This window comes from Cyprinus carpio, chromosome B24 (assembly GCF_018340385.1).
Source record: "Cyprinus carpio isolate SPL01 chromosome B24, ASM1834038v1, whole genome shotgun sequence".
Lineage (NCBI taxonomy): Eukaryota > Metazoa > Chordata > Actinopteri > Cypriniformes > Cyprinidae > Cyprinus > Cyprinus carpio.
Window position 1 is genome coordinate 18,537,730 of NC_056620.1, and position 25,644 is coordinate 18,563,373.

The following is a 25,644-nucleotide window of genomic DNA, read 5'->3' on the forward strand; positions in this document are numbered from 1 at the left end:
ATATGACAACACTTTAGAATACTGTTTCGTCGTTATTGAATAAACTACACAGGAAAAAAATGATTATGCAGTATTAACGTTATACTATCTAGAAATTCTGATTAATGATAGTAAGTAATAGCGCTCAGTTGAAACTGGTAGTTCACTATTAGCTAATCAATAACTTCTATTTTTGCATATCTCCTGGAGAACTACTACTGTATACAGGTTCATAATTATGCATAATGAATAATTAATTCTAAAGTGAAGATCATGATAATCCACTAGTAATGACTCAAGTATTGCCAAATGCCTCTAAAGGAATTACTTGGATCAGTATTCTAAATGAAACGCATGATAACTTCCTAATATTGATTTATGTCATTGTAAGCTTTTGAGATATATGTAAGGTTTTGGATATATGACTCAAGTGTTGCTACATCCTTCTGAAGGAATTCCTGATTATTTGGATATCACTAATTATGGCATAATTGTAGGTAAAATGCAGCTCTTCTTTTGTGTCACCGGAGCTCTAGCCTCTATTTGAACTAACAGCATAAAGAGTTGACAGATGAGACCCGGAGTTAAACAGGAAGTTGCTTCCAGACTTGCTATAATGGTGTGAGTGATCATGCAGGACATGCTGTGTCAGCTTTCAGCCGATGTGGAATTTCTCAGTTTCTGGAAGTTCATACACTGTCAGTATGGAATTATTTCTTCACTGGATGTGAGTTTTCGGTTATCAGGGGTTTTTTGCTACTTGTTACAGTAAAAACCTGTCAAAGGTCGATAATAAAGTTTCAGGAGGTGTGATTCAGGATGACACACTTAAACAAGGTGTGATGACATCTTAGTGTAACCAGGAATAGCAAGGAGACTGTCTTTCAAAACAGAAGGGTTAAACTCACAGCCAAACGTGTTTGTTTTTACTATTTTTAGAACATTTTAAAATGACGTCATCAGGCCACAGGAGTCTGTTTACCTGGATTATGAGCAAAGAAATTAATCTAAGATGTGGAAAAAAATGATCTTCTCTGTGTGTTCTGGAGGAATCTGTTTGGTAGAGCTGTGTAGAGTAGAAATGTGTAAAGCACTATGCATATTTAAGTTTGAATATGAACCTGGGAAAAGGTTGAAGAAACTTTGTCCTGGAGTTCTGAAAGTAATAACAAATCTGTCATAGGTCCAGGGGACTTTCCATTGAGGCATAATTTATTGATCCTTAAATTAGGATGTTATTTCCAATTTGGAGAACAAAACATGCCAAGGAAATACAGGAACATTCTGAAACATGAACAATTTGGGTGTGCGATAAGATGAGTTGATTTCCTTTTATCGTGAATTTTGTAAAAGGAATAATTTAGTCAAAAAATAAAAATATACAGTCATCATTTACTCATGTTGTACTTTGTCATTGCCACATGTTGTTACAAACCTGCATGCTGTTATTTTTCCATAAAAAACATGGAGATTTTTTAAAAGAATGTTCACACTGTTCTTTCATACGATGACGGTACATTGTGACCAAATCCTTTCAAACAAAAATGTATCATCATAAATGTATGATATATTGGTATCATAACTATCAACCAATATTAAAAATATTGTAATTTATTGATATCAATCGATATTGAATATTCAATTAAAGTTGTGGCCAGAATTATTGTCACCCTTGGTAAATATGAACAAAGAAAATCTGCATTGTTAATTCTTTTCATATTTCACAAAATCCTAATCTTGCATTAAAATAAAACAATTGAAAATGGGTGGAAAGTCTCATGATGAAATAATGTTTTTCTCAAATACATGTTGGCCACAATTATTTGAAAAAAAAAAGAAAAAAAACATTTGAATTTTATTAATAAGGTTATTAATATTTTACATTTAATTTAAATAATAAATGAATAATTGCTCTGTTTTATATACCAAAATACAAAAGGAAACACTTGCACAAATGTTAGAATGTCACTTTCCTGTAATCTCTGGAAAGGTCAAACAAAAACAGTTATTTTATGTATTAATCTTTGTGAATATTTTCCTAAACCTATCTTTTTTTATTACAGTGCATAAGGTGTGGTTGTTGTTTTTTTAAGCAGCGTGGGGTTTCACAGAGTGCAAGAGAGTTCAGCCAAACCTCAGACTCTGACCATTGTTTCTGACCTCACATCCTCTCACAGGTTTCTGCAGAAGCACTTGAGATGATCTGGGTAATCAGAGAGGCCAGAAATACCCCAGAGGCATAATGACAGGGAGGAGACACCGCAGTGGATCAGTTCTATTGTAGAAAAATAGATTATGACTTTGTTCACGTATGAGGAATGCAATAAACATATACTCATATAAACATATTAAAGAATTTCAACTTTCCATGAACTTCTGTTCAAATAGAGCCACTGGGCCACGAGATATATTTGGAGTAAAAATAAAGGTGCTTCACGATGCCTTTTTTGTCTAAATAGTTCCATAAAGAATCTTTAACATCTGCAGAACCAGAATCGCCTTTATGGTTTTTTTACTGAAGTTCTTTGTATGGTCCCAATTTGCATTTTAATCGCCACATTTTTTAAACTGTGAAGAACATTTGAATCGCCTTTATTTTTAAGAGTAGTCCCAATTTGCTTTAAATAAATAATCTGATGACTATAAACATATATTATTATGCTTTTGATATAAGGCGTGAATGGTATTTCAGACTGTGCAGAGTGTAATTTTTCTAACCCATCAGATTTATTATTTTAATCTTGCAGTCAATAAAAAGGTTGAAAAAAAAAAATTCATATAATCATAGCTAACAAAATTATACTCTAAGAACATTTAGGTAACGTTCCCATGAAAATGTTATTTCCAAAAGTTTTAAAATTTGGTTAAAAAAATAAAATCTTGGTTATATGAACATTCCATTTTAGCTTTTGGCAAACATTGGAATATTACTTTTGAATGTTCTCTAAAATGTTCATGAATGTTTTGTGCTAACATTTGAGAACATTATAGTTCAACCAAAAAGGAAGACGCTTAATGTGATCATATGATTTTTTATCAGCTGTTTGAACTATCATTCTGACGGCACCCATTCACTGGTGGGCAAGAGAAGTAATGCAACATTGCTCTAAATCTGTTCTGAAGAACTCATCTACATGTTGGATGGACTAAGATTGAGTGCATTTTGAATAAATTTTTATTTTTGGGTGAACTATTCCTTTAAAGACCAGATAACATTGAATGAACATTCTATTAAAGTTACCTGAAGAACGTTTGTTTATACAGAAACTTAACCTTCCCTGAACATTAGCTGAAGCTCAGAAAATGTTTCCTGTTAGCTGGGCTTATACTGATATTTTTTTACTTGCACCTGTAAGAAACACCTAACAAAAACGTCTGTGATAAAACATCTTTCAAACAGCTCATAGTTGTTAATTTATGACAAAGCCTATAGTTTAGGCATTAAATATCCACATTTGGCACAGCCAGTTGCCTAAAAGTTGCAAACTCAATTGTGTAAAGAGATTCTCAAATGGCAATGATGACACTTACAGGAAAACCACCCTTTTCCAGTCTGATGATATCTCTTAGTGGTTTTGGGTGAGTTTCACTGGAAGTGCTGAGTCCTGTAGGCATTTTAACATGCAAAGCCACAGGCGAGAGTGAGGTACCAGCTGCTCATTTGCATAAGGATCTGAATGGGCAAAAGACCCCTGCTGGCATTCAGTGCTCTAGAGGTGCCTGCATCACATACCGGCTGAAACTGGGACAGAACTGGAGTCATACTTCCCGAAATACAAATCATGATCATGTCATGAGTAATGTGTTGTCATGGTGGTCATCAGAAGAGTTTATGCCCATAATCAGTTGAAAACCTTTGTACGTGACATAATGCATGATTAAATCATATACTGGCATTTAGTTTGCATCTCACCCCTTCAAACAATGCTTCAGATCACATTTTTAATTCAAACGCAACAATCTCAAAACTGTTTATTTGCTGAACTAATTTATGATTTCAGAGTTCTTTTTAATGAGACATGAGGTTGAAGCTTTCTGAATCTGAGCTGATTGCTGTCTTTCTTAACCTGGACATTATCAAAAGCTGATGCTGCAGTCGAGAGGCTGCCTTTACCTGCTAGGGAGAAATAAGGAAGTTACTCCCTAGCAGGATAAGGAAGACATACTTTTTGCACATTTTGGATCTTAGAGACATCTACTTTTTTTTTATTATATTAACATAATAAATGCGCAAGTGTTGGTGTAAAGAGTATACAGGTCAAGGCAAAAGGTCAAGGTTTAATGAAACACGCTGAAAATATTCAATAGCTTTTTATTTTATTTCACTTTGTTTAATTTTTTTTATTTATTTTTGTTTTGTTTTTGTATAGGAATTTAAAATATGTGTTTGTATAGAAATGGACATTTTCCAATCCTGAAAAATAAAATAAAATAAAAACAGCTTTCTGGTCATTATAAATATTACTTATGCATACTTTAAATCAAGAACATTTTTTATTATTTATTATTAATTATTTTAATTTGCATTTTAAATATCAGCAGTATCAGAGAATAATTATTAAATTATATTTATATATATTAATATAAATTAAATAACAATTTTGATGAATATTATTTAATAATTATATAATAAAATATTTCTTTCCTTTTAAACTTGCTCTTTAGTCGTTTGTGTAATCAGCTGTATGAGTATATTGTGCATACTAAGTAGACAGACCCACTTGTCCCAAGGGCGGGGCTTCATGAGTGTCGCTGGAATCACGATTACAATCTGGCTGGTTTTTCTGCGCTCACGCACAATAAGGAGGACTTCATAAGCCACTTGGGACGAGGTTTCACCTTCATTTTAACCTACCTGGTGAAAGGAGTTTTACTTGGTCTTCGTACTGAAATTGGATTAGTATTTTCGCCTGGGGACAGTATGGAATGTAACAGGCAAATGAAATTTGTCATGCTTGAATTGGCGCTAGTTTTATTTTTCATGAGGTCTTGCGCCTCAGGTGAGTCTCGTGCCTGTGCCTTAATGATTGAATGCGTGTTATTCAGTCCGTTAACCAGTTATTTGAAAGCATTTCTATCGTTCTTACAATGTATATTGATTCATATGCTTTTCTGTTTCACAGAAATCTTTCCAAAAGCACAGAATGTAACCTGGTCCTCTGTCAATTTTAAATCCATATTAACATGGAGCCCCAAACCAACGAATTATTCCTACACTGTTGAATTTTCAGAGTAAGTCGTCATTTTTTGTTATTATAATACAGTTAGTAGTCAGGTTGTATAGTATTACCTTCATTGTCTTGAATGCATTATCAGAGTTATGAAAAATGTGTTAGAATTAGTAAATACACCCATTCAGGTTCAGTTAAAAAAATCTAATTTATTATAACACTTTAAAAGATACTGTTCAATAATGGCGAAAACGGTCTAAATCTGTTACAGTTTCTTCTTGCAGGTTTATATAAAGTAAAATGTACAGTATGTACAGATGAGCGTCATATGTTGCATATGTTTTATTGTAATACAATAGTGAAAAGACTCAGTTTGCATTGGCCGGTTTACTTAGATCATATTGATTCTGACCAATCAAGTCATAATTCATTGATTATATCAAAAGGTTTCTCACTGTGCAATCTCAAAAGGGCCATAAACTGATAAAGGTGCGTAAAAGTGTATTATGTATTTTGTTTCTATTGTTTTTAACTTTTCTATTAATTTCTATTAAATCTTCTATCAATTTTCGTCAGTAATTTAATTAAAAGTGCATTGCATTTATCTCTGCAGGTTGTAACAGTCAATTTAACTTTATTTGGTTTAAATATTAGTGGGTTTAGATATGCTTTAATTAATATTTAAGGCACAAAAACCTTTATGAACAAAAAGCTCTGTGTTAATCTCTCACATGAGGCAGATTTGGCAACTCTTGCATAGTTCCACACCCAGGACTTGTTACAGCAGGCACCAACCTGTCACTTTTTTCTCATGTAACATAATTTATTATTTCCAAATGCTCTCTTTACAATCTAAATGTCTGTGTAAATGACTGTAGAGTCGGCCAGGACAGAAAACGGACGGGGCACTGTATCAAGACGATGGAAACCGAATGCGACCTGACTGCAGAGTTACAAAACCCGAAGGCCAATTACAGCGCTGACATCCTGTCTGAACCTATGCAAGGCGTCTTCTCAGATTTGGTTGAGTTCCCTCATGTCAGCTCGAAGAAATTCTCCCCTTACTATGACAGTCAGTATCTTTCACAGCCACCTTCATTTAAAGACAGAAAGATATTGAATCATTATAAAGATCTTCTGCTTTGATTCTCTTTCAGCTGCCATTGGCAAGCCAGAGTTTAAAATAGAAGTAAACAGCGACAAAAGGAAGACGACGCTGTACGTAACGGACATCCCCACAGCTCTCTTTAATGAGGATAAAAAGAGACTGAATATTCGGGATGTTTTCAGAGACAACCTGCAGTATAAGGTTACCTACAGAAAAGCCAAGAGCACAGGAAAGGTTAGTGTTGTCTGTAAAGTGTACTATCTTTCTTTTGTCTTATCTTATTTAATAAGCAGTAAACAGACTTTTCTGAGCTCTTTCACCACTTTTTATAGTCTAAAGTGCTATCCTGACTTACAGTACAAAACAACTTTTCAAAGTAATAAGAAGGAAATAATAATAATGACTGAGGTATGTTTTACAAGAAAATGCTATTTCAGTTTAATTCAACGCGTTACTGTTTTTCTTTCACAAATAACATATTTTTTAACTTAAAGGGTAATTATAGTTCGAATTAAAAATTCGACAAGTTAAAAATATTTATTTTTATTCACCGTGAGATGTTATGTAGGACACAGTAGATATGACAGTTACAAAAATATGCCAAAAAGTACCATACAGAAGATTTCAGAAAGATTTTAAAAAGAAATTGATACTTTTATTCAGCAACGAGGCAATAAATTGATCACAACTGACTTTAAAGACAGTTATAATGTTACAAAATATTTATATTTACATTATTCAAATGCTGATTTAAATGCTGCTATTTTGAATTTCTACTCATCAAAGAATTCAAAAAAAAAAAAAAAAAAAAGTTTCCACAAAAAAGGCAGCACAATTTTCCTCACTATTAATAACAATAAATGTTTCTTGAGCAGCAAAACAACATATTAGAATGATTTCTGACGGATCATGTGACACTGAAGACTGGAGTAATGATGCTGAAATTTTAGGTTTGCATAGAAGGAATAGTTTTGTTTTTAATTTTTATTGAAAATAGTTGTTATTTATTTTAAATTTTCTTAATATTTCACAACATTACTGTTAATAAATGCATAAATTAATGCAACCATGGTGAGAATTAGCGACATTAAATTAATGTAATTATTGCAAACTTTTTATATTAAACATATTTTATGTTTTTGCCTCTTCAGAAAGAGAAGATCAGTAAAAGCAGCATCATTGAGCTGCCGGATTTGGACCAAGGAGTGAGTTACTGTTTTTACGTTCAGGCTTTCCTATCCTTCCGCGCTCTAGACAAACAACACGGAGAGATCAGCAACATCCAGTGCTCACCAGAAGACAACACATCTATCTTTGAAGGTAATGCTTTCACTTTATACACTAAAACATGGTCTGTCATGGATTTTCAGCTCAACTATCCCAGGAAATGCAAACGTTGGGAATTTTGTCTGATAGAGAGTGAATCATTTTCCCAAAATAGACACTCTCCCCTGATCTGGACTCTTGCTGTAACACATCCCTGTATGAAGTGTCAGGGCTGATATTGTATCATATCAGAGATTTATATGGACTCTATGAATGTGTGATTCACAGAGACATTTAATGCAACCGAAAGCACTCATAATTGATAAGAAATGTGTCCACTGGGTGGATTGTAAATGAATGATCTCAGCGTCTAGGGACCAATAGAGCTGCAAAATTCCTGCAATGTCCATCAAACTCATCGAATCAAGTGTTGTGACCTTAATGACGATGATGTAATGTTTTTGCAGAGTACGGCATGGGTGTCATCGTCGGAGCCATTCTTATTATTTTGGCAATAACAACAATCATTATTGTCATCGTGATGTGCTGCAGACGAGGAAAAGCAGCAAAAAACACCGGAAAAGAGACATTAGCACTGAAAGGTGTGTGAGGAGTGTGGATGCTCTGTTTGGTAGATCTAAATGGGACTCTTCTTTAGGGAGGATGGCGTCCCGTTCTACTAGAAAACTGGGAAAATTGTGTTTCTGTGAAACCTCAAACTGTAGATATGTTAGACATATTATTTAGCAAGACAAGACCTTTATACTGTCAGGTGGTGGGTTCTTTAGTCTGGCATTGAAGTGTACTGTATAAACATTTTATAAGCACTGCCTTATTTCTTCTACTTTCTAACAAATGGAAATACTGTATGGTTTATGGTGGGTTTTTACTGTGCACACTTGGGAGAATCAAAATCGGAGCACATTTTATGAAATGAAAGAACACTAATTTATTTTTTTAACTATTAATGTGGTAAACTGTATTTGTTTTTAAAGTATTTTTGTGACAGTGAAACGGTTTGTTAAGTTTTAGCACATGTACATGGCTAACCAGCAATCATAAAATAATGTTAAATCTGGTTTATTGTCATTTTGATCAACTTTATCATTATACAACAAACCTGTGAATCCAGTAGGAATGGTACTGATGGTGATTTTTTTAAATAAATATTAATACTGTTATATATACAAAACTGCACATGTGTCATTATATTTCATATCATGATTCATATTGATTCATCAAACTCATTTAAAGTCAAACTCATTTAGATGTCTTAAGTTTATGTATATGTGTCGATGGCAGATGTAAAATTTGTATTATTAGATTAATTGTGTTTATTGTTACTCATCTATCAAATAGTTTTAAGTGCAAGTCAAAGTCTCAATTCATGAAAGTCTCATTATATATGATAGTATATATATATATATATAGATATATATTATATATATATATATATATATTAGAACCTTGTTCTTTTGAATCACATCCCATCTGACTGCAAACTCACATTTGCAACTTAAATAAAATATCTTTTACAAATCATTTTTGTCTATACAAATTCCAAGACCAGTGCACTGTATTTTCCAATAATCAGCAATAAAAATGTTTTATTTTGTACATAGCAAGCTACACAGACAAAAAAAAACCAGGTAAAACTAAATTAAAACGTACATAAAAATATACAACACAGAATTGTTGGTGCAATTAGAATGAAGTTTTGGTAAAGTGACTGTTGTGTTCATTAAGAGCAGACTGGGGCAAATGTTATGACGTCAAAAGTTGGACTTTGCGTTTTGGGACGGATGTCTGGTACACACACTTCCCGTCTTCCTGGATGTAATTTATCAACATCTCACTTGTGTTGACTTCGAAGTACACAAACGCTCCTGTCGTCTGATTGACTGCGTTGGAGAACAGCTGCCAAGAAGACGGGAAGCTTTTTTTGTGGTCAATGAAAATATCCGCATTAACTCCAGTCCCGCTGACAACATATGAACTTCCATCGTCTTCTCTGATAAACTGATTAAATAGAAAACATTTTTAAAAATTAAAGTTTATAGTACAATTGCATGATGCTGATGCTTTAGTACCCAATAAATACACTATTAAGGCTTTAATAAATTTGTAAAATTACTAATCCCCCCAAAATTAATAGATGAAAATGTATGCACCCTCAGGCCTTCCTACAGTATTTGTAGATGAGTTTGATTTTTTTTTCATCAAAACAGATTTGAAGAAATTTAGCATTACATCACTTGCTCACGAATGGCTCCTCTGGAGTGAATGGGTGCCATCAGAATGAGAGTCCAAACAGCTGATAAAAACATCACAATAATCCACAAGTAATCCACACGACTCCAGTACATCAATTAATGTCTTAAGAAATGAAAAGCTGCATGTTTGTAAGAAACAAATCCATAATTTAGGCATTTTAACTTTAAACCGTTGCTTTTTATCTGTCCATAATCTATAATAAAACTTCCTCCAGTGAAAGTCCATCCCCTGTGTTGCTTTCACATAAATCCACCAACATATTTGTTTAAATCCGTTTTATTTTCTTTTGTAAATGGTGCTTGATTTATGCATTTTTCTCTCCTGATTCAGATGAGTTGACTTTTTCACTGGAGAAAGCAATATTATGGTTAGAGGACTCGTATTTTAGCAGGAAGCAACAGTTTCGACAGTTTCAGTTATTACAAACACACAACTTTTCACTTCACAAGACAGTGATGTACTGGAGTCATGTGGATTATTTGTGGATTATTTTGATGTTTTTATCAGCTATTTGTACTCTCATACTGACGGCACCCATTCACTGCAGTGGATCCAAATGATGTAATGCTAAATTGTTCCAAATCTGTTCTGATGAACAAACAAACTCATCTACATCTTGGATGGTAAATTTTCAGAAAATGTTAATGTTTTTGGGTGAACCTTTAAAAGAATGTTTTATTGAAAAGTTATAGTACTGCTTGATTTTCTATTAGGAGATGATGTGATGTTGAAGATATACCGACCTGTAGACTGTGGTCATGACCACACAGATATAAGGAGACGCTGTACTTCTTCAGAAGAGGTCTGAGTTCTGATATCAAACACTTGGTCGGACCATGATGCCCAATGGACCAGACTGGATAATGACCGGCCACAATGACAAAATCTGACCTGAGGATTAACAGAACATAAACTTTGTTTCACTTCTGTTGTAAAACAGCTGTGAGTGTTTGCGGCTATTACTCTCAGTGGTATTTTTAGTGTTATTTTTACTGTAATTTTAAGTGCATGTGTTGTGTGATTTTGTGTTTTAGTTTGGTTTTTTACTATTTGTACATTAAACACAAAACTCTCAGGTGCATAACCTTCGTCCTTTTACTAAATCAGTATTGTGTCCATAATGCTGAAGTCATAAAACTGGGCAAAAAGATTTGTCACTCAAAATGCAAATTAAGCCGTTATCTTGTAAGTTATAAATTAAATTGAAATTGTTGCATATGAATTAATAGTTAATTGAAAAGTGTTTTTATATATTATATGTCGGGATATATATAGTTCTGAATAATATATATATATATATATTAATTGATTAATACAGTGGTGTTATATATATATATATATATATTATTATTTATACATATACAGTATATTTATTTATATGATTTGACATCATGATTCATAGCCTAGTACTTTATTCAGAGGCCCAAACTGAGCAAAAATATTCAATTTAGAGCAGATGCTGATATGTATATGGCCGAAAAGTAGGAAGAGAGAGAAATTCTGATAGCTTGTAATGAAAATAAGTGAGATCTTTATAACCATATTGCAGACTATTTACATAAAATACACATAAATATCAGTTGCCACACAATATCTTTCAATAAAATGTCTTAATAGGATGATATTTAAATGCTTTTATGATCAAATATTCTTAAAAATTCTTATGTATCATATTTGATACTCACATTTTAGCATGATTTTTCTAAAAAATGATGTATGGATAATCAAGTAAACCTTAATTGCTTCAGTCCAGTAAGTGTGTTAATACTGAAATATTAATAGCAATACATAAGTTATTCTTACATTTACTTTAAGATTTCGCGTCAAAACGAACCTGAAAGTGGACACTTTTACAGTTATACTAAAAGGCCTTTTACTTGATAAAAATGCATAACATATCAGTCTGACACTTTTTTTTTTGCAAAGTTTTGATCATGTTAAACATTTAGAGGCCTTAGAAATTCATGTATCAATATCAATATATTTGAAACATTTCTTCTTCGTGCTGCTCAGAAAACAAAGCAGCGTTTACGACTGCAATGACATAAGGGTGAGTAAACAATGACAGATTTCATTTTTGAGTGAACTATCTCTTTAAGAGCTGGGCATATTTTTATTATGGAACGCCTGGAGTGTTTTCCAGCTCATATCTGGGATTTAGAAGGATGTGATTGTGGATCTGAGGCGGTGAAGAAGTGAGAGAGAATAAGTGAAAGAATGTGACGATGGACGAGTGGAAGCAGTGTGGCAGGTCAGGGCCTTTAAAAACATGCCCTAAAATTCCTGTTACAGGACTAATGTTTGCCCAGTAAAAGGAAAACACTTGCTGTGATTATCCACACTGGATTTTAATGTTGTTTGTTCTTCTATTAGATTTTGGCCAGACTGTTTGCATTTGGCTTTAATGTAGCTACTGTTGAACTAATAACTCACTTGGTGTTTTGAAGTTTCTTCTCGATCCATATCAGATGTTGTTTGGCAGCAGCGTAGTTCTCCGGACCTACAGGGTCAAGCCCATCATAGGTGTTCCCACACAGAACTACTGTGTCAATCATCAGAACCGTGACGGAAGTGTTGCTGTGGGGAATCTTGAAGTTCAGCTCGTAGTAGAGGTCGGGGTAGATCCTGCCAAACATTAACAGCAGCACACTGAATGCCCATGTTTACATTCTTTAACACACAGAGCTTGACCTCTGACCTCACTCACCATCTTTCAGATCTGTTTGAGTAGGCGATCTGGGCTGATATGTTTCCACGGTGATCGTGATTTCCTGCTACCAGGTACCACGGCACGGCCATCAGCGCGGGGTGAGAGAACACACTCTCATAGGTAGACTGAAGAAGAATAATTTTATTATTTATTATTATTACTATTATTACTACTAAATATGATATATTATTACTATTATAGTATAAATAAAATATTATTATCTTATTAAATATGAATAAAAGTAAAAATAAAATACAAATTATTTTATATGTTTTTATTTGTGATGACTGATGAGGAGTAATCCAGTTTTAGGCTACTTATGAATAAGGCAAACGCTTTACTGTATTCTGCTCTTCTGCCACTAGAGGGGCCAATTCATCTGTGACACTGACTATATCAGATGAGCAGAAAGTGTGAAGTTTACTGAGCTGAAGTACCCTTCACACTCTCACAATCTGCTCTTTAACCTGTATGATCCTGGCCATCAAACTTTGAAGCTGTACTGCCAGTTATACACATTAATCTGAGAAAACCCTGCATTATGCATGACAGATCTTTCAAATTTCACAAGCACTTAAAATATAAATTTAGGAGGAGGTGAATCACACAGCTGACTTAACCTGGCGTTCACCTTAAAGCGGGTGTCATCTACGTCTCTGACCCCGCTGAAGTAGAAATGATCTCCAAGACTGAGGACAAAGTCCAGCCCTGAGCTCTCAGCGATTCTGCCCAGTTCATTGGCCGTGTCAAACTCATGCGGTGTGTAGTAGGGGTATATAGGAAGTCCACCCCAGTCTCCAATACCAACAAACTTCAGAGAAGCTGAAGAGAAACAAAACATGTAGATATAGAGTTTATATCAATGCATATTCAACAGACTCAAAGTGAACTCACTTGATCACATGAAAAATCCTCACTGAACCGGTTTGTCTGCACTAGTAGTCATGTGGCCAGATATGTTTACACTTCCTTAATGATTATAATAATATAGATCATAAAGAAAATACATCAGAAATACTCTACCTTGTTCATTCGCCTGACATGTTGTGTAGAACGTCTGAAGGCAGGAGATAAGAAGGAAGGCCAACCACGCCATATCATGCCTTCAGACTGCTGATCCGATCCTGAAAACGGTCACAGTGTAAAGTGAAGTTCCAGGTTTGCGAGTCACACAGACACTGACGAGCCACACACAGCTTAACACTCAATTCTCTGCACCTAAAGGGAAACTACATGTGGTTTATGACAAGCTTCCTGTATTGAGTGCAGAATGAAAGAATGAAGCACATGATGGCCAACGTTCACCAGTTTCAAAGTAAACAAATTAATGTTATTATCGGCTATCAGAAGAAAAAAGCTCAGAAGTACAACAATAACAACCATTACTACTACTATATTAGTTGTTGCTGTACATAATTTACAATTTGATTAATTTTATAATAATTTATATATATATAGTAATATAATTATTATTTTTTTTAATAAAATGATCTGCTACCAAACATGTTTATAAAAATAATTGTTGTTTATCTATCTATCTATCTATCTATCTATCTATCTATCTATCTATCTATCTATCTATCTATCTATCTATCTATCTACCTATCTATCTATCTATCTATCTATCATTTTTAAAATGGCATCAGCTGCTAACAAAGTAAAAAAGCAAAAGATAACAGCAAAAATAAAGTAGTTATTGTTTAATAGTATAATATTTTAAACAGTTTAATTATATTATAATTTTAATAATCTTACCAGTTAAAAAACCAAACATAAGTACATAACATAATACATTAATAATAATAATAATATAATTTTTGTTTTTCTTTTGTTTTGCATTATTTCAATAAAAAATAAATAATAGAAATAATATGCAATATTTTACACATACATTTTTTTTTTCTCAAGCATAATTCTCTATAGTGTTTTTCAGTGTGTTGCTATGACACCCATGGTAAATCTTTAGTAACACAACTATTTGCAAGCCCATTGCTCATACACCATCCCATATCAAGCAGATGTGGTTTATACGGATCTAGTTAGAGTTTACAGTGGAAGCTCTTCTGCAGATCTCATAAATCATTAACTTACACTGAATAGCAAGTCATGCACAACCTACAGTACAAAACAAATGTTAATGTTAATACTACGCTGACATATACCATTGCACTAAAGAATTACTATATGTGACCCTGGACCAGAAAAAACAGTCTTAAGTTGCTGGTTTATATTTTTAGAGATAGCTAAAAAAAAAAAAAACATTGTATGGGCAAAAATTATCGATTTTTCTTTTATGCCAAAAATCATTAGGATATTAAGTAAAGATCATGTTCCATGAAGATATTTTGTAAATTTCCTACCGTAAATATATCAAAACTCAATTTTTGATTAGTAATATGCATTGTTAAGATTTCAATTGGACATCTTTAAAGGCGATTTTCTCAGTATTTGGATTTATTTATTTTTTTGCACCCTCAGATTCCAGATTTTCAAATAGTTGTATCTAGGCCAAATATTACATCAATGGAAAGCTTATTTATTCAGCTTTCAGAAGATGTATAAATCTCAATTTTGAAAAACTGACACTTAAGACATATACACTTCCGGGCAAAAGAATGATTTCTGAAGGCTCATGTGACACTGAAAACTGGATTAATGATGCTGAAAATGTACATTTGCCATGACATTAAAATATATTTAAATAGAAAACTAAGATTTCACAATATTACTGTTTTTACTGTTGGGTAGACTTCAAAAAATATGAATTATTCCACATTTTTGACTGGTAGTCCACATGTGCAATGATGTTTGCATGGTAATGTCATAGTACTTAGTATTTGTTAAGGACAAAAACTTTTAAACCAATAAAATGGGATGGACTAGTTTGAAACACAGTACAGTGAATCAGGTAAATCCAAAATATCAAATGGAATTTCTCAATCATTCTTTTGGCCAACAGGACATCTGAGTTTGTGTTTTACCACCTTTGGCCAAGAACAGGTGACTGGAGACATTAAAAATACATTATCATGTGGAGGGTGAAAGGTCAAAGCAGTGTCTAATCTAAATGACCTTTCACTCACATTTGAAGTGTGTTAAAGTTCAACATTCATCTTTTCGAAGATTTCCTAAAGTAACCGTAATGTGCAGTAAACCAGTCCAACTGAATTCACACTCTCCTGAAATCATCAACACAATCTATAACCATTCCTTCAAGATAAAAAAGACCACTAACAGACTTCATAGTATCAATATCTCCTTTTTTTAATGAAAACATACAGCAAGTGGTTCATTTGCTCAATGTGTGAAGCGCTACAACAACGTCTCTTACAGTTCTTACACACAACAACCGTTCCTGATTCCTTCCACATCAAGAAATGCCAACAGTGCTGGAGTAAACAAGTGCATAGGCAACTTCTCATTGATTAGACACGTAACGGTTGTACAAGGCTTCCTGGTTTTCCAAATCACCACACCAGGTAAAGTGCACCAAAAAACAACTCGCACACATACAGACCACCCATCCATGCTGCAGTGAGCACGAAAGGCCACTTAATAGCTTAAACACAGGCTTAGCTGATGAGAAAAAGGCAATATTAGATCATTATCGTGTATCTAATGCTCGGTTCAGCTCAGCCTATACAGACAAATTTCATTTGTTAAACAAATTAGTGCACAGACACAAGACGTATTTCCTTGGTATACACTCTCACGCGTGCTTAACGGATGTCCTATAAATTGGACTGCTTAAATTACAAAATTATATACAATCACTGAGGACAAAAGTAGTGTTAATAAATCTCTAAACACATTTTCATCCTAAAAAGGTTATGACTATTAAAAACAAACTCCTAGATTAGGTTGGCAGGAGACTCCTTAAAGGGACAGTTCACCCAAAAATGAAAATGTTACTCATTTACTTACCCTTAAGTTATTCTAAAGATAATTTTAAAGAATGTTGATGGTCTCCACTGACTTCCATAGTATGGAAAAATACCATGGAAGAAGTCAGTGGCTGCCGTCAATAGCTAACTTATTTTGGTTTCAACAGAAGAAAGTAAATTATGACAGAAATGTAATTTTTGGGTGAACTGTCCCTTTAAGAAGTGAACAGTTAAGGCCCCTCATTAGGGCCGCTGATAGTATAGTGCTGTTGTTTTTCCTCTAAGAGCCGAACTCCACAGTTTCAGGGGTGATGAGTTTGAATTCATAATTTCCTCTGCCGTCCATATGGAGGTAGTACTGGAAAGAAGAAAGGAAACTTTGTGATTAAGTATACGGTCAATGTTGGTAAAAATCGATGTTGGGAAAGCAGCGCTGATCTCACCTCATGATGCTTCCACAAGGACTTTCTGTGAGAGACTGTGAACAGGGTGATGCCAACCTGAGGAACAAGAAGAATAAACCACACATGAAGGGAAAGTTCAGCAAAATACACTGAAATGTGATGAGAAAGTCTCTTTAGGATAGAGAAATGTGCACCTTTCTGCAGTGACTGTAGATGTAATCCTCCACATCTACGCTCACGGCACTGGTGCACTCATCCAGGATGGCAAACTGGGGCTTGTGGTAGAAGAGCCTGGCCATCTATGAATAAAAACATATCTGAATTCTCATTTATAAGCATACAAATGTAATTAGCATAATATTGACAATAACACTCTGCAAAGTTTAGTGGAAATCCATGTGGGATTTGAGGGATTTATCCTATAATATCTGAATTGGTCTGTGTTTGATGTTAAATATACACTACAATTCAAGATTCAGTTTTAGAATTTTATTATATTTATTATTTATAATTCAGAATGTTGCATGCTTTAAAATTTTATAATCCTGATATTAGTGACAGTATAATGTAATGTTGCAGCAATGATTTCTTTCCATTTCAAATAAATGCTTTTTGTGATTAAAATAGCACAATTATATTTTCATGCATAGTTATATTTTTACAATTTAAGTTTTTTACTGTTTTGATTTCTTTTAACTTTTACTGGGGGTTTGGGGGGGGGGTGCACTTGTGGTGCGGCTGATGCTGATATCCTCGAAGGAATTGTTAAATAAACTCCCACTTGACTGCTGTAATGTCATGTAAAAATCACAAAACTATTCTAAACAAATGACAAATTAAATAGAAATTTTCTGAGCCCATGGATGGGAAATCTCTCATTTGTTTTCTCATAACTACTGTAATTCTGATGATTCCAACATGATGTGACTCAGTCTAAGTGTGTTCGTGCAATGGCGTTGTGAAAGATCTGGGTTTTAACACAAATTGTGGTGAAGTGGTTCAAAAACAGGATGTTAACGAGACAACAATGTAGCTCTTATCAGTGCCACTGACTTCTGCTTGTCCCATGAGAACTGCTCCTGCAGTTACTGGAAGTCATTTTGCATTACTGTACAAGTATGGGACTTTGTTTGCGCTTATTAAAAATGTCTGTTTACCGCCATTCTCTGTTTCTCTCCTCCACTGAGCACATCCATCCAGTCCTGAACCATGTCCCATGACCCCTCTCTCTCCAAAATGTGTCCTAACTGGACATTATCCAGGTATTCCTTCAGCACCTGCAACAACAACAAAAAAAAAAAACATGTGGATGGAATGAAAACAGATTATTATGAAATAAATATAGGTGGATCTGCACTTTAAAGGGTTTTTAGAACATTATTGATTTAAAAAACTAGTTTATAGTACCTGGTCAGAAATGCCTTTCTTCCTTTGGTCCTCATGGGTGTCTGGGTAGATCACCTGATCCCTCAATGAGCCGAGGGTCATGTAAGGCCTCTGAAAACAGACAAAAAAGGCAAGTTATTCAACTGTTGGGAAAAGTGGGTTTTGTGCTGTAAAAATCTGGTTAAAGTTTCACCTGAGGGACATAGAAGAGCTTCCCCCTCTCTGGTTTCGTCAAACTCCCACCAAACAGTGGCCACAACTAGAGAGAGAACGAAAAATCAACATTTAGCAGATAAAAAAATGGAAGAATTTTCACAGAGAACTAAGAACGAGGGCAAAATTTCAGTCTGAGTATCACAGATGTGCTCACCTCTCCAAGAACCCGGAAAAGTGAACTCTTTCCGCACCCGTTGGGACCACACACCAAAACATTGGCTCCGGATTTCACCTTTGAAGAGCAATACACAAATAAGATGAGCGCACACACATTAACATTATTCTAACAGAAATGGAAGCCCGTTTCCATCCCTGACTAAAAAGTAAACAAGGTTATTGTGAAATAAAGTCTTAAAATAAAACGCAACAAAGTCGCAACTGCAATATGTAAAGTCATAATCATTAAATATACTATGGAAGCATTTTCCGGCACTGATTAAAAAAAGGTAATTGCAACTTTTCTCTCACAATTTTTACTTTTTTTTTCACGCAATTGTGAGATATAAATTCCCAATTGCGAGTTATAAAGTCAGAACTGTGGGACATATACTCCCAATTACGAGAAATAAATTCAGAATAGCGAGACATACCTTGCAACTGAATGTTTTCTTGTAATTCTGACAACTTTATCAGAATTGTGAGAAATAAACTTGCAAATGCAATTTTTTTTTTGAGAGAAATAAATTTAAAATAGTTTTTTTTTAATTTTGGAAGTTATTTTTTTGAGTTGGAATTTTTTATTTTTAGTTTGGATTTTTTATTCTTAATTTGTAATGTTGAAATTGTGATTTATTTCAAAATTTTAGATACAGAGATGCAATTATGAGGAAAAAGTTGCAAATGAGAAATATTCAAAGAAAAAAAAAAATCACAATGAGAAATAAAGGTCACAATTGCAGGATATAAAGCTGCAATTTTGAAAAAGTTGAAAACGTGGGATATAAAATCATATTGTGAAAAAAGTTGCAAATGTGAGATATTAAACAAAAATCACTGAGAAACAAAGTTGCAATAATGAAAAACAAATTACAAATTAAACAAAGAATAAATAAAGAAACAAAGTCGCTCTTGTCAGAAAAAGATGTATATGTGAGAAATGAAATCACACGGTGAGAAACAAAGTTACAAGAGGGAAAAATAAAAGTCACAACTGCGTAAATGTAAGTCGCAATTCTGAGAAACAGTTGTGAGACGTAAAATGAGCAAAAAAAATTGCAACTGCAAAAAGTTAAGTCACTATTCAGAAAACCACTGATATGCAGATATAAAAGGTGCAAGACATAAGGGTCAAAATTGTGAGACATTAAGAATTTCTATTCCATTTATTATCAGTCCACTGACAAACGATTTATAGAAATAATGTGAAACACACCTCAAAACACAGATCTCTGATCAGAATGTCTCCATTAGGTGTAGCCAGGGGCGTGTGATCGAACCTGATGAGAAATAACATATTAAACTTGTTTCTCCTAACAGTGAAGCACTCAATCTGAAATAAAAGACTGAAGGAAGCTGCTCTTACTTGATGATATTGTCTACATTGATGATTCTTCCACTTCCAGGTATCAGTGTGAGCTTTTCTGAACCATCTGTTCATAAAAATCGATTAAAACCAATTACATAGCTCTCTGAAGTTTGTTTTGGACTTCAAGAGTCTCTGAAGCTCACCCTTCTCTGACTGAGACACCATGGTGCGTTCGTATTTCCCAGAATTCAGCTCTTTCAGGACCTTCATGAGCTCAGTGATGCGAGTGGTGAAGCTGAAGGGGAAAAACAAAGTCATTTTATAGCATCAAATGTACCAAGTTTTAATTAAATGGTGCAATGTGATGAGGATGTTTGAACTTTTACCCTGACAGTCGCGTCATTTCTCTGCCTGCAAGGACTATTCTGCCCAACGCCTGTGACATACGCAGCAGCATACGGCCGCTCTGGTAGTAGTCCTGCAGAAGAACATGTCAAGATTTAAATGCATTGTAAAAACAATTGAGGGCCACTAACTAGGAATAATCATAATATCATTCAGGAGGGAATTTTTACCTCCAGCAGTTCAGCGTGTGAGCTGGTCAGATGTCGAGGATGAGATAAATCAAGGAAAGGACGACTGACGACTAAATACCCAACAACGGTAGCGAAATCTAGAACAAGACAGAACAATTTAGTCATCTTTTACTGCCCATGATCATGCATTTTAGGGAAGATAATGAAATGTCCTCTTACACTTGGCAATAACACTATCCACCATTCCCATGGAGAAACGGAAGAAGATGAAATTGTGCAGATGATCGACCTGCAAACAAACTTAGATATCAAGATGCAAACCTATATTACATCAAAATAGACATTAATTAGTCATAATGTACCATATAATTTTGTAATGCCTAAATTCTCTTGCAATTTAAATCATTTTAGTCCAGTTTTATTTTTATCTTATTTAGGTAAAATAGTATATATTTTAATATCGGCCATTTATCAGCAGAATAATTATTGGCTTATCGGTAATTTATCTGTAAATACTGATGCAACCCTTTTGATAATAAACACTCATGATTTGTACAGTCATATACTCACCAGTTTCCTGAAGGTTGAATGAATTGTCTGTTTCTCCCTTACATTTCCATTGTAGAAGGCGATCTCTTCACTGGGAAGGAAATAATGACATTTGAGTATGCATCACAATTTGAAAAAAAATAAAAAATTATAGTACAAAAACAGATACAAGTAAGACAAGTCACCTGTTTGTGATGAGTCGAGAGTTGACGTATCGGTATTCTCCTTCGTACTTCTGTTCGCTCACTGTCATCTTACCGATAGGTCTACGTAGACGGGTCAGGAAGAGGCCGGAGATCAGCAGGTAGGCCATCATAGTTGCAGGACCCTGTGCAAAGAGTGCAAAAGATCCTCAAAATGTCCAATGGCATTGATCTACAGTAGATTTTCACAATGTCTTGCACACTCACCTGAGCACCGATTGCTGTTGTCAATTTGAAAATGTATAAACCGATATCCAACAGGGGCTGGAGGGGGAAAGCAAGAAGAACTTAGCAAATGCCGGGAAATATACTAAGGAAGTATAATGGGTATTTTGGACAAAGCGGTGTCGTACCTTGCTGAGGTTGGAGTAAAGATCCACCACACTGTTACAGAACTTTTCCACATCCTGTGTCAGCAGCTGATCTGCATTAGCAATGCGGTTATCCAGGTTTCCCATTTTGTAGTATGTATATCCCCTGTGAACCCAAAGATAGTGACATTAGTAGCTAGACTTTTACATTTTCTACAGAAAGAATCACATTTCACAACAAATTAACTTTGTTCTCAGTCAGAAAGAAAAAAATGTCACCTCTGTTTAACAATGTGGTTCATACTATATCGGTTATCGGCCGATAGTAGGGTTTTTTTTTTTTTTACATTTTAATAAAAAATTTAAATATATATATATATTTTTTATACATATTTTCTTTAAAATTACCTTTTGTACATAGTGCTCAGCTATTATTTTTTAAGACTTAAAAATGTAAATGCAATCTTCAGCAGATCTTAAAATTAAAGTCTTACATGCTGTTATAAATGTAGTGATATCTAAATTAAAAATAATACTTTTTTTTTTTTTTTACAAAAAAATAATTAGAATTTTAATATCAGCCATTAATCAGAATTTTAATGCCAATGCATAAATTTTAATAATTTGTATTTAAGCACATTATAACAAACAGCTAATCCAGTATGAACAAATATAATAGTAATGCATTTTACTGAGTTTTCATGAAGAATATTTCAGTTGGAATAATGTCATGGCAGTGATGGGCCTTACTTAAGGTACTCATCGTAGAGATGTTTGGTAAGCCTCACGCGAAAGCACAGCTTCAGTTCATTCAGGCCCAACTTCAGGAAGTTGTTCACCAGGGCGATCTAAAAGATTGAGATGCAGCTATTTACAAATCTGGATGTTTTCATAGCAACAACTTCAAACAATTCTTGCATGCTGCTCCCTTACTGATATTAAACAAACGCATTCTAGTCTCAGAGATGTTTCTATGTAAACAAGAAGCATATATTAGTTTGGTTGTTTGCTTAAGGTGGTTATTTGGAGCAGTTTTAGTTTCATAGTTTCGACAGTTAACATTCTCAGAACTCCTCTGATTATTAACATTTACTACCAACTTTGATAAAAGCAGAGACTTACGACTGGCATGGCCGTGATAAAGTTGAATAAGTACTTCTTGAAACCTTTAGTGGACCGACCAATGATTGCACTGCAAACCACAACATGCACACAAACACATGCAAACATTGTCAGAGTTAATACAGATATGAATAAACACTCATCCCGCCGGCCTGTCCTTCATGTGCATGAACAAAATTAAAGAAAATGATTTTTGAGGAAGCACACATTAAAGAAACACAAATGTGCATTTAAACTGCAGACCAGAGGAGATCTGAGAGGTGAGCATGTGAGGAAACACAATGGACTGGTTCAGTGATGTAAAACATATGACACATCTGTAACAATACATTAGTTTTCACAGCACATGAAGATACAGAGAATTACCCCAGGAATGACAGTCAGGTAGGAATAAAAGTGCCTCTTGAATAGTTTGATATCTCTGCTAATGATTCCACTGTTAACATATCAACAATACAATCAAATCCATTAAATCAATATTTAACTGGGTGCTTGGCGTCTTTGCAAAGTGTAATAGTTTGAGATCTAGATCCATAAGGTACCTTTCAATCATAGTGCCATTCTGAATCATCCAGACGTCACAATAGGTCCGAGTCACAAGCATTACTGCAATCAGGAACAGGTACCATGTCTGTGATATACAAAAAAAAAAATAATAATAATGTGAAAAACAATAATGAGCTGAAATGCTTCGTTTTTATTTAGCAGATACACATGCACATTAAAATGAGCTTAATTGGTTTGGTTTTGTTTTTATGTTTTAGAACGAAGTTTCTAATGCTCACAAAGGCTGCAATTACTTGATCAAAAACGTAGTAGGAACATTTATATTGTGAAATATTACTATTTAAAACAGCTGTTTTAATTTTGAATACATTTTAATTAAATTAAATTAAATTTTTAATTTAATTTAATTCTCTAATGGCAAATCTGAATTTTCAGCATCATTACTCCAGTCTTCACTGTTACGGAAATCATACCAATATGATGACTTGCTGCTAAACAAATATTATTATCAGTGTTATTAACAGTTGTGCTGCTTAATATGTTTGTGGAAGTTTCTTTGATAAATAGAAAGTTTAAAAGAATAGTGCTCTTTTTGTAACTTTTGATCAATTTAATGCATTGCTGAATTGAAATAAAAAAATTTTTTTTAAATATAGTGACCCCAGAAATTTTAATGGTTTTGTTTGTAATTGTTTATGTTTCATTTTGTTTAAATTATGAAAAAAATAATGTTATAGTGTTATAGAGTAAAAAATTATGTTATTGTGTTTTTGAATGTAAAGGTGACTGGCTATTGAAAAAAAGGGAAACCTTCAATTTATGCCTCACTCCAACTTGCTGTTTCAGAAAGAACTTTCATAAAGCCAATTCTCACCTCTTTGCTGAAGAATCTCGGCACCATAACCCTGAGGATCCGTGAGATCCGGATAAAAAAGAGCTTGTCCACAGCAGCTCTCTCTTTCTTGCCAACTTTCTGCAGGTTTTAAGACAAAAGAAGTGTTGAAAGTCAAAGGAAACTCATGAAATAAAGTCACAGCCAGATCTTTAACTAAATAGTCAAGATTGCAACTTATATATTACTTTATTCATCTGACATTACATTAAAGCAACTTACACTGCATTCTGTGTGTATACAGTTTTTATCAGTTCATGCAGAGATCAGTCAATGCATTTCTCTTACCTCACTGTTCAGATCATTTGAAGAACCCTTCTTCCTGTTGAGGACGTTGAAATAAATCTATATTAATAATAACTACAGTACTACTACAGTACATTCAATAACATTCAATATAATAAAATAAAATTGCCATTTTTCTGCAATAGGTATGCTTGATGCTGAATCTTAAATCTAAAGAGTTCAAAGTGCAAATATGAATCATTCTTGAGTATAGAATTTTTGAATGCATACTGTGGCAACATTAATACAACCAACACTGTCCTTTTATGAAAGAGTCCATTGTTGGATAGTGAGACTGCAACAAGCATAATAATGTTTAATAAGCCTCACGTGGGTTACAAGGACTGGATTTCATTATACAGGACGTGTCTCAAAACCTAGTGAGGTACCTACCTACTGTACACTAGACTGTACACGCTCATTATGTTTTGACACATGGCCATAATGTTGGCCAGGACTCATTTTGCTGTAGTTGAACCGGGGTCACTGTGACACTGAACTTCATTTGTGATCTGATTTCATGCGTTAGGTACTTCATGTGTTTTCACATACCTGTTCAGTCCAGCGGATCTTCGTCTCTGCTGAAGGAAGTATAAAACGAGTAGGATACCGCCAGCTCCAGCGGAGTTCTTCACTGTCAGGTACTTGCTGACGGCCGCCATGTTTCCTACTGAGACGGAGAGAGAGAGAGAGAGAGAGAGAGAGAGAGAGAGAGAGAGAGAGAGAGAGAGAGAGAGAGGCTGCCGTACCCATGACCTCATCATCACACCATCCTCGTGGACCTGCTCTGTGTTTATTAACCCTTTAGGAAACAACCGCACAAATACACACTTTAATTAAAATACACGGGAGGAAAAGCCTCTCACATCATATCTACCACGCTGAAGTAAAAAAATTAACACTTATATATATATATATATATATATATATATATATATATATATATGCGTGTGTATATATATAATATACACACATACATATATACATAAATATGCGTGTGTGGGTATATAATAAACATGGGCATACATAAATTTGATGAATGAAATAATGAATGAATTATAAAGAGAGAATGAAGGAATGAATGAATGAAAAGAGAGCATAAACTGAATAAAAGTACTAAACTGAATAAACAATAAAGCTTTCTTTTTCTTTGAAAGTTACATTGAGAAGAATTATCGATTAAAATGCACCTCGTTTTTTACATACTTTTACAAGATATGTCAAAATTGAACTGATAGATGGACATATAAAACACTACTACAATTAAAGTTCATGCACCTCGTTTTTATCTATATCATACAATTTTTTACAAGATATATATATTTTCATAAAAAATAAAAACTCATTTATATATATGTATATAACTTATTTTCTGT

At 34.0% G+C, this 25,644-nt stretch overlaps 3 protein-coding genes across 4 annotated transcripts; 1 reads left to right on the plus strand and 2 right to left on the minus strand.

The window, feature by feature from the left end:
• The first annotated feature begins 4,751 nt into the window (after window positions 1-4,751).
• f3a (coagulation factor IIIa) lies at window positions 4,752-8,716 on the plus strand. Its single transcript, XM_042752040.1, has 6 exons — window positions 4,752-4,979; window positions 5,103-5,211; window positions 6,029-6,222; window positions 6,308-6,492; window positions 7,410-7,578; window positions 7,992-8,716. The coding sequence occupies exons 1-6, from the start codon at window positions 4,901-4,903 to the stop codon at window positions 8,132-8,134; spliced, it is 879 nt and encodes a 292-aa protein (XP_042607974.1). The 5' UTR covers window positions 4,752-4,900; the 3' UTR covers window positions 8,135-8,716.
• Window positions 8,717-9,093: 377 nt separating this feature from the next.
• acp5b (acid phosphatase 5b, tartrate resistant) lies at window positions 9,094-13,755 on the minus strand. Its single transcript, XM_019071689.2, has 6 exons — window positions 13,532-13,755; window positions 13,140-13,330; window positions 12,506-12,633; window positions 12,232-12,423; window positions 10,542-10,689; window positions 9,094-9,543 (listed from the first exon to the last, which is right to left on the minus strand). Exons 1-6 carry the CDS (start codon window positions 13,602-13,604, stop codon window positions 9,289-9,291), a joined length of 987 nt encoding a protein of 328 aa, XP_018927234.1. The 5' UTR covers window positions 13,605-13,755; the 3' UTR covers window positions 9,094-9,288.
• A 1,996-nt stretch (window positions 13,756-15,751) lies between these two features.
• abcd3a (ATP-binding cassette, sub-family D (ALD), member 3a) lies at window positions 15,752-24,969 on the minus strand. 2 transcript variants are annotated; one of them, XM_042751928.1, is made up of 23 exons: window positions 24,821-24,969; window positions 24,272-24,305; window positions 23,966-24,064; window positions 23,127-23,215; window positions 22,585-22,654; window positions 22,213-22,310; window positions 21,505-21,628; window positions 21,359-21,415; window positions 21,134-21,276; window positions 20,970-21,039; window positions 20,619-20,688; window positions 20,439-20,536; window positions 20,250-20,341; window positions 20,067-20,158; window positions 19,921-19,987; window positions 19,771-19,834; window positions 18,553-18,630; window positions 18,376-18,441; window positions 18,204-18,293; window positions 17,954-18,073; window positions 16,991-17,095; window positions 16,836-16,892; window positions 15,752-16,750 (listed from the first exon to the last, which is right to left on the minus strand). In XM_042751928.1, exons 1-23 carry the CDS (start codon window positions 24,928-24,930, stop codon window positions 16,673-16,675), a joined length of 1,971 nt encoding a protein of 656 aa, XP_042607862.1. In that variant the 5' UTR covers window positions 24,931-24,969; the 3' UTR covers window positions 15,752-16,672. The 2 variants fall into 2 exon arrangements, with proteins under 2 accessions (XP_042607862.1, XP_042607863.1); XM_042751929.1 differs by lacking the exon at window positions 22,585-22,654 and adding an exon at window positions 22,951-23,020.
• Window positions 24,970-25,644: the final 675 nt, after the last annotated feature.

What these genes read in the sequence shown, in the direction of transcription:
- f3a (XM_042752040.1), top strand. Translation starts at nt 4,901, where the DNA reads ATGGAATGTAACAGGCAAATGAAATTTGTCATGCTTGAATTGGCGCTA. An exon ending in ATTCTCCCCTTACTATGACA is followed by an intron (nt 6,223 to 6,307) that starts GTCAGTATCTTT and finishes ATTCTCTTTCAG; the next exon opens with CTGCCATTGGCAAGCCAGAG. An exon ending in CAACACATCTATCTTTGAAG is followed by an intron (nt 7,579 to 7,991) that starts GTAATGCTTTCA and finishes ATGTTTTTGCAG; the next exon opens with AGTACGGCATGGGTGTCATC.
- acp5b (XM_019071689.2), bottom strand. Translation starts at nt 13,604, where the DNA reads ATGGCGTGGTTGGCCTTCCTTCTTATCTCCTGCCTTCAGACGTTCTAC. An exon ending in ATGTCAGGCGAATGAACAAG is followed by an intron (nt 13,331 to 13,531) that starts GTAGAGTATTTC and finishes GTTTCTCTTCAG; the next exon opens with CTTCTCTGAAGTTTGTTGGT. An exon ending in TCAAACAGATCTGAAAGATG is followed by an intron (nt 12,424 to 12,505) that starts GTGAGTGAGGTC and finishes AATGTTTGGCAG; the next exon opens with GATCTACCCCGACCTCTACT.
- abcd3a (XM_042751928.1), bottom strand. Translation starts at nt 24,930, where the DNA reads ATGGCGGCCGTCAGCAAGTACCTGACAGTGAAGAACTCCGCTGGAGCT. An exon ending in TTATCACGGCCATGCCAGTC is followed by an intron (nt 22,311 to 22,584) that starts GTAAGTCTCTGC and finishes TCAATCTTTTAG; the next exon opens with ATCGCCCTGGTGAACAACTT. An exon ending in AGAAAGGCATTTCTGACCAG is followed by an intron (nt 18,074 to 18,203) that starts GTACTATAAACT and finishes TTGTTGTTGCAG; the next exon opens with GTGCTGAAGGAATACCTGGA.